Source organism: Plasmodium gallinaceum (assembly GCF_900005855.1).
Source record: "Plasmodium gallinaceum strain 8A genome assembly, contig: PGAL8A_v1_76, whole genome shotgun sequence".
In the NCBI taxonomy this organism is placed as follows: Eukaryota; Apicomplexa; class Aconoidasida; order Haemosporida; family Plasmodiidae; genus Plasmodium; species Plasmodium gallinaceum.
The window spans coordinates 1,897,425-1,911,915 of record NW_021628238.1 but is presented as its reverse complement, the minus strand read 5'-3'; the positions used below and the strand labels follow the sequence as shown (position 1 = coordinate 1,911,915).

The 14,491-nt window shown below is 16.6% G+C and overlaps 1 protein-coding gene across 1 annotated transcript; it reads right to left on the bottom strand.

Annotated features, from left to right (window-relative positions):
• Positions 1 to 279: 279 nt before the first annotated feature.
• On the bottom strand, positions 280 to 12,401 carry PGAL8A_00238800 (conserved Plasmodium protein, unknown function; the record flags this gene model as incomplete). Its single annotated transcript, XM_028671120.1, has 2 exons — positions 280 to 620; positions 803 to 12,401. 2 exons carry the CDS (start codon positions 12,399 to 12,401, stop codon positions 280 to 282), a joined length of 11,940 nt encoding a protein of 3,979 aa, XP_028527804.1.
• Between the last annotated feature and the right edge of the window lie 2,090 nt (positions 12,402 to 14,491).

Sequence of the window (14,491 nt, the reverse complement as noted above, 5' to 3'; positions counted from 1 at the left end):
ACATATGTAAGCCAAAAAAAAAAAAAAAAAAAAAAAAAAAAAAGAAAAAGAAAAAGAAAAAATATAAAGCCATTAAATTTTTAATTACATAATATCATGTTTTAAAAAAAACATGCAAACTTTTTAATGAAAAAAATATATAATGAAAAATCAAATTTTTTTAAAATCAATTTAAAAATATGAAAGGTGTTTATATGCCAAAATTATATATATTTCAATTTGTTATATAAGAGCTAATTATAAAAAAAAAAAAAAAAAAAAAATGGAATTTATATATATTTATTTTGGTTGCCAATTACCTCCAACTCTTGTAATTATATTTTTCTTTAACATAATGTTTAGAATAGCTAAAACATTTTGCTGCGTAATTTTTTTTAATTTTTTTTCTGTTAATGTTTTATTTAAACCGTTTAAAATTAAAAAAAGAGGAGTAGATATATTTTTTCCTGGTTCAGTTTTCATTTTATTCATTCTGTCTGTTGTTATTCTTAAAATCTCTTTTTCATAAAATTCATAAGATTCGTCTAAATTCAAATCATCGAATGTTCTCCTTCTTTTAATTTCTTTTTCTTCATCACTTTCAGTTACAACATTATCTAAAAAATAGTCAACTGGTTCATCTAAAAAAAAAAATAAAAAATAAAAAATAACATAAAATAGTAATTATAATTGTAGATGAAAAAAAAGTATTATTATAAAAATAAAAAAAAAAAAAAAAATCATTATTGTAAATAAAAAGTAATTAAAGCAGTAAACAAAAAATAATATAATTTAAAATAATATGTGCTAATATAATTATTACTAATATTACTAATATTACTACTAAAGTTAAAATTGATATTTTTCTCATTTAATTTTTCATCTTCATTTACTAATGATTCTTTATTTACATTATTTTTATTATTAATTGAATTATTAATATATAGTAATAAATTATTTACATTTATTTTTTCTTTTACATTTTTATTAATTCTTTTGTTTTTTTTAGATATTCTATTAATTTTTTTTTTTTTTTCAGTATTATTAATAATATCGTTGTCAACTATATAGTTAGAATAATTTAAATAACAGTTATGATTACTATTATAGTTATCATTGTTGTTTTTATCATTACTATTATCCTTATTATCTTTATTATTATTATTACTACTATTATCATTACCATTATTATTATTATTACTATTACTATTATTATTATTATTATTATTAATGCTATTATTTTTAATATTATCAACATTATTATTATTTTTATTATTATCATAACTATCATCAATATTGTTATTGTTGTTTTCATTATTTCTATTATTATCTTTACTATTATTACATATATAACTACTAAAAAAGTTATGCATACGATCATTTATTAATCTATTCATATGAATTTCATTATTATTTTTTTCTTTTTTTTTTGCATTAAATTCACTAGTATGAATATAATTTTGCTCAATAATGTTATTAGATTGTGTTTTATTCTTATATGACTCTACAACATTATTTTCATTCAACAAATACTCTTTATTATTTATTCTAGTAGAATTAACTATTTTATTTTTATTTAATTTTTGTTTATCCTCTAAAAACAAATTACCTTCACTGTTTTTTGAAGAAGAAATGTAGGTTTTATTTTCAAGTTCATTTTCAGATTTTACAAAAGGAATGGGTTTGTTCATTTGTTCATTTTTATTTTCATCATCACTAAGATTATCAAAATTTGCAATACAATAGACATTAAATTGCATTGTTTTATTATTCTTTTTATTCATAATTTTAAGTGTACTTTTTTGTAAAAAATTTTTACGAGTTAATTTTTTTAAAGTTTCTTTTATGAATTTTTCTGATATATTTGTTTTTTGAATTAAATACTCTTCTGTAAATAGTAACTTTACATATACATCATTAATATTTTTATTAATTGCTATTTTTTCAATCTCCCTTTCTTCAATTTCTTTTAAAAAATTCAACTTATAATAAAAATTTTCTTTTGATATCTGTTTATTTAATGAATTTATATTATTTTGATTAGAATTACTGAAAGTATTTTTACTTGTATCATAAAAACTTTTCTCTTCTTTAATATCTTCATTTAAATGTTCATTTTTTTTTAATTTAGTATTTTGAATTTTTTCCAAAACATCATGTTTCTCTTCTATTTCAATATTTTTAATACTATTATTGTTTTTATCATTCATATTATAAGTGAAATTTAATGAATAATGTTCACTTAAATTAGTTATTTCCTCCTTTAAGTTGTTTTCTCCTGACTTGGTTTCATAATTTAAAACAATATTATTCCCTTTTTTATTATTGTGATTAACATAATTGTTATTATTTTTTTTTTCTTGTTTTTCTCTTTCTTTTTTTATTACTACCTCATCAAATGATTCTTTTTTAATATATTTCTTTTTTTTAGAATTATATAAATTTTTGGAATTTTTAATTATGTGAAAATCATATAAAATAATATTATCATTAACAATCATATGAATAGTTTTATTATCTTTATGATTATAATTGGATGAAATAAACATATATTCATAGTTGTATATATTACTATTAGTTTTCATATCATTATATAATAGATTATTTTTATAAATATCAATTGTATGATTTTCTAAGTTACTTAAAAATAAGAATAATAAACCTTCTGATAATTTAAGTGTATATATAAAATTATTAATATTTAAATCTATATAACACATATCATATATAAAAATTAGATATTTATTTCTATTTTTTTTTTGATATATATCATTAATTGAGTCAAAATATGTTTGTACAGAATCAGGTATCAATTTGTTTACAATTTGATCGTCTTCTTTTAAATTTTCTAACTTCCAATATTCTAAATTTAAAACTGTAATAGATATTTGAATTTCTTTACTTACAAATTCTTCTTTTATTAATGAATTATAAAATATATTCTTACTACTATCCTTCTTTGATAAATTAAAATTATCATCATATAATTCTAATTCATTTTCTTCATAATTTCTATACGTATTTTTCTCTTTTCTTTTTTCATCTTCTTTTTTCTTTTTCTCATTTTTTATGTTTTCGTCATACATACAGTTTTCTTCTTTGTCATTTATTTTTATATATTTATTTATATATGGTAAATTTAAATTATAATTGTGAAACATATCCTCAATAATATTTTTCATTCTTGTAAGTATAGAAAAGTTAAAATAATTCTGTAGATAATCAATAATAAATAAATCTCTTTTTAATATATAAATATCATTTATATCCTTTTTATTTATTCTATATTCTTCATCATCTGTGCTCAAATTATTATCTGTATAGAAAAAATTTTCTTCATGCTGTTCGGAAAAAAAATGATTATGATTTTTATATGTATTTAAATGATGAAATTCCTTTTTCAAATTATTAACAGTTTGAAAATTTTTATTATTTTCATTATTTATCTCTTTTTCATAGTTATGTAATTTCATATTATTACTTTTGTTAAAATTACTTTTTGCATTATTATTAATATTAAATTCATTTTTTTTTGTTTCTTTTTTTTTCATATTCTGAATAATTGTATCTTCTTCTTCTTCTTCTTCATCTTCTTCTTCTACTTCTTTTTTCATAATTATTTGGTCTAATTTTATACTATTACTTTTTTTATTATTATATTTATTATTTTTTGCAAACTCTTTATAACTATTCTCTTTTATTTTTTCATTTTTATTTAAATAAAAATCTCCTTTATTAGAGTTAGCAGTGTTACTTAGCATTGCAACAACATTGTGATTAAAAAATTTAATATAAGTATTTGCTTTTATTTTTTTATTTTTGATTGCTTTATAACTATAATAGCTGCTAAATTTATTACAGAATATGTAATTGTAATAATAATAATCATATATTAAATAATTATCATAGTTTTTATTTTTTCCATATTGTTTTCTAATATATTTCTCAAAATAAAATGTGTTTATATAAAAATAAGGATTCATATATATGTCACAAATATAATTATTAAATTTATTCAAAAATATATCTACTCCACCTACGATGCTTATATATAGTGGTATGAACATTATTTCTTGTTTACTTAACTTTTTTTTTTCTATTTCTCTCATTTTTCTTTTTTTTATATTGCTTTTATAATTAAACTCATGATAAGGCTTATATTTTATAAAACAAAATGAATTATCATAATTAAAATTCACGAATTTCTTATAATCTTTATTATTACTATTCACTTCTTCACTTTGTGTATTGTATAAATAATCATATTCATCGTTTTCATCAGAATTGTCATCTTTATTTTTGTTAAAATTTTTTATATCACTATTACTTAAAAGAGAAAGAAATTTATCACAATTCTGATTATTAATATCACTTATATTAAAAAAAAGTTTTTTTTTATTATCTTTATTATCAATTGAGCTAGAATTATAATTACTAGAACTACTATCATCATAATAAATTTCATTGATATTTATATTATTTTTTTTATCATTCTTTTTTTTTACACTTTTTTCAAAATGCATATGAGTATTTATAAAATCAAAAAACTCATCAGAGCTATAATTTTCTTCATACTTTTTACGTTTTTTAATGTTTAAATTATGATATTTCTTCTTATTTGGAATATTTATTTTTATTTTTTCATTTTCATTAATGTAGTAAGAATTAGACAAAAATTTTACTTCATTTTCAAGCTTATTATTTTCAATTTCATCATTTAAAAAATTTATAGATGAGTTTTTTTCATTTCTTTTATCATACTTATAATATGTATTATTATTGTTATAATATTCATAATATAAAAATCCATTAATATTAATATTCTGATTTTTATTATCATGATCATTCATGAAATTGTTATTACTCTTATTATTTTTGTTATTAATAAAAATATTACTTTTCTTTTCTTTGATTTCGTTTATTTTAATAGGCATTTTTTTATTTCCTTCATATTTATTGTTTATCTTATTTTTATTCCTTTTATTTTTGTTTAATTTACTAGATATGTATTTTACTCTTTCTTTTTCATATCTAATATAATTAACATTTCTTAAATGTTTTATTTTAAATATGTTATTATTATTAGAACTATTATCACTAGAATATATATCTTTATATTTTAAAAAAATATTTTTAATTGCTTCCTGATTTATATTTAAAGATTCCTCTTTTTTTATATGTGCTTCATTGATATTATTATTTAATTGAAAGAAATTACTTAATGAAAATGGATTTGTATATCTAGGAGCTTCATTATTATTATTCAAATAAATAAATCTCTCTAAATAATTTTTGTTAGTACTTGAAATATCCTCTTTTTGTGTGCATATAGAAAGGGAATTATTGTTATTCATATTATTATCTTCTATTTTTTCATTTTTGTCTTTTTGCAATAATTTTTTTGTGTATTTTGAAGAATTCAAAATGTGATTAAATATATGTAAAATAATTTTTGTATCATTAAAATATTTATTAAAGTATCTTTTCAAAAATATTTTATTTTCTATCTTTGCATCTTCATATATAAAAAGGAAAATATTACTAAACACATTGAAATGAAAATCATTAAATTTTTCTGAATATTTTTGAAGAAGTTTAAATAATTTTTCCATTTTACTATTTTTCACTTTCATTATTCTTGTCATTTTAACTAAATTTAAAATAAAGTAGACTATTTTTTCACTGTCTATATTTTTATTTAATTTTTCATTATATAACTTTTCTATTAGTAAATAATATAAATTTTTATATATTACAAAGTCTGAATTATTTTTTTTGTCCCCATAATTTAATAAATATGTTAAATGATAGGCAAATTTTATATCTTCTAATCCTTTTTTACAATATTTATAATTTGTTAATGCATCTATAATACAATTTTTTTTTTTTTCTAATAACTCTTTCAAATAACTTCTCATTAAATCATGCATAAATTCTATCCTTTTCAGTAAACCTGTAGAATCACTAGAGTTATATGTATATTCATCTTCATAATCTTCTTTTTGAATTAATTCATAATTTTTAAGAAAAAAAAAATTTTTATCATGATAATGCGAAAATAAGGAAAAATTAATCTTTGATAAATATAGCAATGATTTTATATAGTTTGTATTTTCTTCAATATTATGAATGTTTATATTGAAATATTTATATAGCAAAGTATTATTATTATTTAAGTTTAATGGTTCTTTTATATTTCCCTCAAAATTTTCATAAATACTATTATTATCATTATTATTATTATTATAAACAAACAAATAATTTTTACTTTTATTTTCCTCTAAATTTTTAGTATTATTTAAAAAGGCAAAATTATAATCTAAATAATAATTTAAAAATGTAACAAAATTAAAATGAAACCTGTTATTTTCATTTTGTTTATTTTTTTTTAAAGTTAGAAAAATTTTATCAACATATGAACTTATGTCGTTTTTTTCTTTTTTTTTTAGTATCCATAAATAATTATCTTTTTTGCTAAATCTATTATTCAAGTATATAAAACTTTTTTTTTGAATTTCATTGGTAGAATTATTTTTTTCTTTTTCTTTTTCTTTTTTTTTCTTAAATACTATATTATTAAAATTATTAAAAATATTGTAATTGTCGTTGTTACTCATGTTGATAAAATTTCCATCTCTTGTTCCATATATTATATCTAAAAAGGAATAAAAATAAAATAAAAAGCATATTAATATTTTTGGCAAATAATGCTTGTTATTTGAATCATATTTTTCTTGAATTTCTTTTAATTTTTCTTCATATAACTTTATAAAAATGTCTTTCAAAATATGATGTAAATTTAAATATTTAAAAATATCAGATATGACACAGAGATGAATATATTTTAAAGGAATACTGTTAGAAATATTTGAATTGTTAAAAATGTTTATTAATTCTCTTCTTTTATTTCTTCTAAATTCTTTCATATAATTTTTCTTAATTTTTGTATCGTTTGATTTCTTTATATTTTCATAATAATCAGAAGATTCTCTAATTTTATTGTTATCATTTATATTTTTTTTTTTGTTATTCATTTTATATATATTATTAAAATTTTCTTTAATCTTATTATTTGTTTTGTTATTATCCTTTGAAATTTTACATTTTAATGTTTCTAAACTGGTAGAATTGTATTTAAAATAATTGTTTTCCATGTTAAAATTTATTTTCGCAATACTGTTATTGTCATTATTAATACAGGTGTCATTATTATTATTTTTAGAATTATACTTGTTAGAATTATAACAATCATTGTTATTATCACTTTTTTTTATTTCTTCACCATTTTTACTTGATAAAAAATCTTCTAAATTTCTGTTATTATTAAATGAGTTATTTATATCATCATTTTTTTGTATGTAGAATATAGGATATCCATATACAAAGTTCAAAATTGAGTTTTTAAAAGAGTATTCATTTTTATTAATATAATGAAAAAATTTGAAGTTACTATCCAAGTTGATAATATCATAATCAACATTCTGATTTATGTTAAAATCAAATGTGTTAAATATATATGGGAATACATATTTATTATCATCTATAAATTTAATAACAATCTTTTTAATTTTTTTAATTTTCGTTTTTATGTTTTCATAATTAAAATTGCTTTCTATTTGATCATCTTCACACAATAATTTTCTTTTTCTATTTGTTTTTCTTTTTTTTTCTAAGGTAATATATAATTTAATATTTTCGTAATTTTTTAAATTGTTAGGATAAATAATTTCATATATATTTGATAGATGATCTACATGTTGTTCTTCATTGTTCATTGTTATTTTATTTTTTAATTTGTTTTCACAATATAACATTTTTTTTTTTTTTCTTATTAATTTATTTAAAATATTTTTTAAAGTACATTCTTCGTTATAAGTTGATAAATTATAAAAATGGTTGTTTGTATCATTTTCTAAAGAATTATTAGTATAACTATCTAAAATATCTTCAGTTGTGTAACTTTTATCCTTACTAAATAGTACAACATATTTTAATAATAACACAATATCTTTAGATATACTCATATCATGTATACCAAATTTTTCTAGAATTTTTTTTTTTTTTTTGTTGTACAAAAAATCATTTTCAATTTGATATTCATTTAAATTGCTAGATAATTTACTCAAAGTATTTTTTTTAACTATTTTTTTTTTACAGTATTTTTCATACTTTAAAATTAAGCATAGTAATATTTTGTATATAAGTATTTCATTATTGCAGTTATATATTTTTAATAGTCTAAATATCACATTAAATGCTTTTTTTATATTTCCTATTTTTAAACATACATTATTATTTATTAAATTAATATTTCTATTAATAAATTGTATTATATCATTCTTAACAAAAAACTTTAATTTTCTAACTAATATATAATTATTATAATCTTTTATAGACAGGCTATTTTTTGCGTTTAAATAATCAGATATATCTTCATTAACATTATTAAAATTATCATAATTTGATAAGGCGAAAATATGATAAATTAATTCTTCATTTTTAATATTAAAAGTATTTTCATTAGTATCAATGCAAAAATAATTATTAGAATGAGAAAAAAAATATTCAAGTAAAATAATAATGTCATCAAAATATTTTTTCAAATATGTATAAAAATATTCTTTTAAAATACTTAAATCATACATTAAATAATTTATTTTTTTCTTCTTTTCTTTATAATACTTTTTTAAATTAAAAAAGTTATAAAACATTTTTTTCTTTTTTTCTAATATCTTTCTATCTAACATAGAATTACATTTTACACAATTTTTAAATTCTTTATCATTTGAATTATAAAATAAATTTGAATTAAAACATTTTTTTTTGTGAAGCACTGTTTTATTTATATTATTAATGTGAGGTAAATTAGAATTATTATTCCTTGAATTCATTAATTTAAAATCGCATACATAATATTTACTATTTTTATTATGTAAATTGTCGTAATTGAAAATTTTACTATTTTTTTTGTTGGAATTATAATGTGTATTATAAATACTATTATTTGAATTGTTAATGCATAAGTTATTACCACTTTGCAAATCATAATTTTTGTCGTTTATATTATTATTTTGATTACTATTTATTTCATCCCTTTTATCATTTATATGAAGATTATCCTTATTATTTACTTCACTAAAGTAAGTAAAATTTTCAAGATATGTTTGTTTCGTTTTTTGTTTATTATTTTTATTAAAAAACGAATTTATTAAATTATCCTCAAATTTTGTTTTAATGTTATTATTTTCTTTCTTTGGTACATCAGAGTTACAAATAATGTCATCTATAGGAAATAATTTAGAATTAGAATTATAATTATTATTGAAATTAATATCTTCTTTTAATAACTCTATTTTTTCCTTCATTAAGTTTTCCACATTTACTTTTTCTGAGTTTTGTGAGGGAATACAATGGCATATATTGGCATAAAATAAATTTAGTTGTTTATTAATATTGTTTAACATATTAAATAAATTATTCAAAATGAGTACGTCCTGATTTTTAATAATTTTTAATAAGTCTACAAAAGTATTATAATATTTTTCATAATTTTCTAAGTTATTCTTCTCTATTGTTCTCTTTTTATCTTTCATTTTTCGTATCACCTCTTTATAAATAGTGTTTTTATTTTTTATAATTTCAGTAACCTTCTCTTTTATTTTTATTTTATTTAGTGTTTTTAAAAAGCAATTTTTATATACATTATGAGAAATATGTTCATTATTTTCAAAAAAAAAATCTGTTTTTCCACTTGAATTATAGCATAATTGAATTGATGAAAAATAAGAATAAACATAATGCCTCAATTTTCTCAAATATCTCATTCTTTTTTTTTTAATAAATAATCTCTTATTTATTTTTGTTTTTAAAATTGTTTTGGTTGATTTATTGATGCTATTATATTTGTCGTTAAATATTTTTGTTGACAATATTTTATTATAATCAAAAATTCTAAGAGATTCTTTAAGCCTCTTAATTATAATCTTTTTATTAATTTTTCCTGGAATTTTTAATTTCCATTCTTTAATCTTTTTATTTTTTAACGAATACTTTTTCTTCAAATTTACTAGCAAATCTTTATTTGAAAAAAATTGGAATGAATAAAAATTTAATGAATGTAAAAGGAAATTTTTTTTGAGAATATTTAGATATTTTGAATTAGTAACATTCTCACAATTTAATTCCCTTATTTTACCTTTATATTTATTATATACATCTAATAAATAATTAATAATAGGTTTTACATATTTTTTTTTTTCTATTGTATACTTAATTAAACTTTTTATTTCTTTTAATATTTCTTTATATTTCTCGATCTTCAAATAATTCAAAATATTATTGTTATTTTTTGTTTGTTCATCATATTTATTTTTTAACAACAATTTTAATAAATGAAAAACTACTGTATCCAATTTCTTCTCAGAAAATGAATAATCACTGTAGCTTGTATATGTATGAAAGTTTGATTTTATATACTTATTGTTAGTGTTATATTTTGTATCGTAATTGTTATAATTTTCATGTGTACAGTTAATGTTATTTATAATATTGTTATCATTATTGCTTTCATAACTATAATAATTTACTTTGTCTACTTCGTTATATTTCGAAAATGTATTTACAGTTGTATTATCATTTTTATCAAAGTTGTTTAAATAATGTATATTAATATCCTGGTTATATGGTTTTCTTTTTTTAGAAGAATTGTTTATTATATGGTTGTAACTAAATGTACTTTTTTTAAAACTTTCATTATTTTTCATTATACTATCATTTTCAATCTGTTCATAATTTTGCATTCTTATTTTACATTCTTCCTTATATATACATTCATTTATTTTTTCATACAAGGAAAAAATTCGAATGGAATATAAATCTACATCTTCATAAAGTATAGATAATAATTCTACTGAAAAATTTAATAGAAGATAAAAACGGGTTATTGATTTTAAGAATATGTTATCATAACTGCTTAAATATATTTCAATTTCATTAACATTATAATTTTTAATAGTATTATTGAATAAATCTTTAAATATGAATTCCTTATCTAAACTTTCATTTTTAAAATTGTGATTACTGCTTGTTATTTCTTTTTTAATATTTTTATTAATTTCGATTATTTCCTTCTCTTTAATGTTCTTTTTAGTTTGGTTTTTTTTTATAATTTGAATATAATCGTAAATGGAGTCATAGTATTTTTTATTGGATGTATTTTCTTCTTTTTCCTTCATCCTTTTATATGAATATTTGTAATCAAATTCTGTTAAATATTTCACATTTATTATATCCCAAAATTTTTTTACTTCTACATTTTTAAAATATTCTTCGATCTTACATTTTATGTAATTAATTATGTATAAATCAGTTATGTCATCATCAAATAATTTTGAATAATGATTACAATATTCAGATAAATAAGGATTTACACTATTTATTTTTATTTCTTCACATGAGTTTCTAGAAAAATCGCTTATTTCACCTACGGATATTTTTATATCCTTTTTTTTTTTATTATATTTTAATTTATTATTATTATTTAAAAAATATTTTTCTTTTGGGAGAAAATAAACATTTTTAAATGTATTGGATTTTTCATTATTAAAAACTATATCTTCTAAAGTGTTCAGACATTCGTTTATACTATATCTACTTTTCTCTTCACAAATATATTTGTCTTTCAAATAATTTACATGATTATCTTTCAAAAAATATTTTTTTATTTTATAGTTTTTTTTATTATTATTATAAATAGTGATTATATATTTTATTCTATCACACCATGTTTTTAAAATATTTGGTAAAAATTCATTTTCATTTTTATCTTCTTTGTTAAAATTGTGTGCAAATTTTTCCTTAAATTTTTTATTTATTACATGTTCAGAATTTTTTTTATTTAACTCACTAAAATTGATTATGTTCTTTTCTTTGCATATGTTATTTTTATTATCTTTCAAAATACAATTTTCGCAAATATTATTATAAAAACTAAAATGAAAAGGATAAATAATTTTATTAAAGGATAAATAAAAATTATTTATATTTTTGCCAATATTTTTTAAATGAAAAAATAAATTATAAACAAAAAAATCTATTATTAGGAGAATATTTTTGCTATTTATATGATTATTAAAGTTATTATTAATATATGGTATGTTTTTATCATCTATATCAACAAAGTTTCCAATTGTTTCTGTATTTAATTCATATTCAAATAAAAACTCATTTGTTATATTTTTCTTTTTCCACTTGGTTTCATTCTCATCACTGCTAATGTAAAAATTAGTAAATTCATCGTTAATTTCTCTTTTTAAATTGTTATTGTTGGTATTCAAAAAACATGAGTTTTCTTTATTTTTAGACTTCGATATGTTGCAGAATAATTTTGTTTTTTTATTTTTATCATAATCGATACAATTCATATGTTGAAAAAGAAAAAAAAAAAAAAGAAAAGAAAAAAATTAAAGTACAATAAAAACAATTATCTTGTTAGTGATATAATATTTTTTTTTATATAGATATTTCATTATTGAAGTATATTCTTTTAACTTACCCAATTATATTTTTTACATATTAACATTTATATATTTGTTTTAATTATTATTTTTCTTCACTTTTTTTTTTTAACATTTAAAGTATGTTATATTTTCTGGTTATTATGTATTTTATTTTGAGTATTTCATGAAATCTTGAAATTTTTTTTTTTTATAACAATGAAGAAATATTTAAATTTCTTAATTTTATTTCATCTTAAATGTTCTATATATAAAATTATAACAATTTTCCATTAATTTTCAAGAATATTTTATTATTAATAAAGTTTCATATATAACCCTACAACTATATTTTATTCTGGAAGATTTAAAAAAAAAAATTATATATAAAGTTTTTTTTTTTTTTTTTTTTTTTTTTTTTTTTTTTTTACATATATTTCTTACATTTTTTAAAAGTTTATGTATTTCAAATATTTAAAAAAATAAGGCTAAGTGTATTGTTAGTTTATGTAGTTTTCACTTAATATAAAATTGCTTATTGATTAATGCTGTTTAATTTAATGGTATGATTTCAATATTTTATTTTTATTTTTCATAATACTTAAAAAATGATATAAACAATAACTTATCTGTTTGTTCAGCATATGTTTATATAAACTGATTTATTTATTATTTTTTTTTTTTTTTTTCCTTTTGTATTATTTATTACAATTTAAAAATTCTAACAATATTTAGCTTGTATTAATAATATCGATAAAAATTAAATATTTGTAAGAATAAATATAGTTGTGTGTCTCCGTATTCAAAAAAAAAAAAAATATTTATAAATTTGTATTACATATTTTTATTTGTCTAAGAAATACATATTATGTTACTTTTTTTTCTTTTTTTTTCAACAGAAGCAATATTGGGTATGCAAAAATTAAAGATTCTTGCAAAAATAAGCATTTTATATTAATGAGATTTAAATTTAAAATTAATTTAAAATATTATAAATGAACATTATAAAATATTCAATAATTCTATTTAAAAAAAAAAAAAAAATATAAAAAAAAAAAAAAAAAATAATAATAATAATAAAATTTTAAAAAAAGAAAAATTTAAATTTAAATTGAAAATTTTTTTTGGTTATTTGAAAATTAGTAAAAGAATTTTATCTTTTTTAATACAAAAATTTTTATTATATATAAGTATCCCTTTTTTAAGTTAAAAAATATGTGCAATATAAAATAGTATAAAGAAAAAAATCAAAATTTTTTCACATATATATATTTTTTTAATGTTAGCAAAATATATATGTATTAACAAAAAAAAAAAAAAAAAAAAAAAAAAATTACATAAGATACTACAAGAATAATTTTTTTTGGGTTAATTTTATTATAATGAAAAGTAAAAATTGAATATCATTTTTCAAGAATATATTTTTTTTTTTGTAAATAATACCATGTTTCCAAAAATATCTAATATATTTATGTATTTTTTTTTTCAGTTACCTTTTCAATATGTTACACAAAAACTATTTTGATTTTTTGAAGTATTTTTTTTTTTTTTTTTTCAGAGAAATTAATTTTATGACCGTTTTTGCTATTTTTTTTTTTTTTTTTTTTTAATTAGTGCAACATCATATTGATAGACATGGATTTTATTAAAATATTCTTATAATATTATATAATATTTATTAAATATATATATACATAATATAAAAGAAACTATAAAAAATATTAAATACTTATTGAGATTAACATTGAAAAGACATGAATATAAATTATAATTTTTTTCTTTTTTCAATGAAGTAAATATTATACTGAATATTTTCTTTTGAACAATGTAAAATATTATATCCCAATTAAATATTTATTATTATGTATTAAAAGAGTTAAATGTGAATAAAAATTTATTTTTTAAAATTGCATATTTCTTTATTATAATATACTTTTATTTATTTGAATAAAAAATATAAATATATGCATACAATAATATTTATTTGTATATTCTACATAAATTTTTTTTTTTTCATA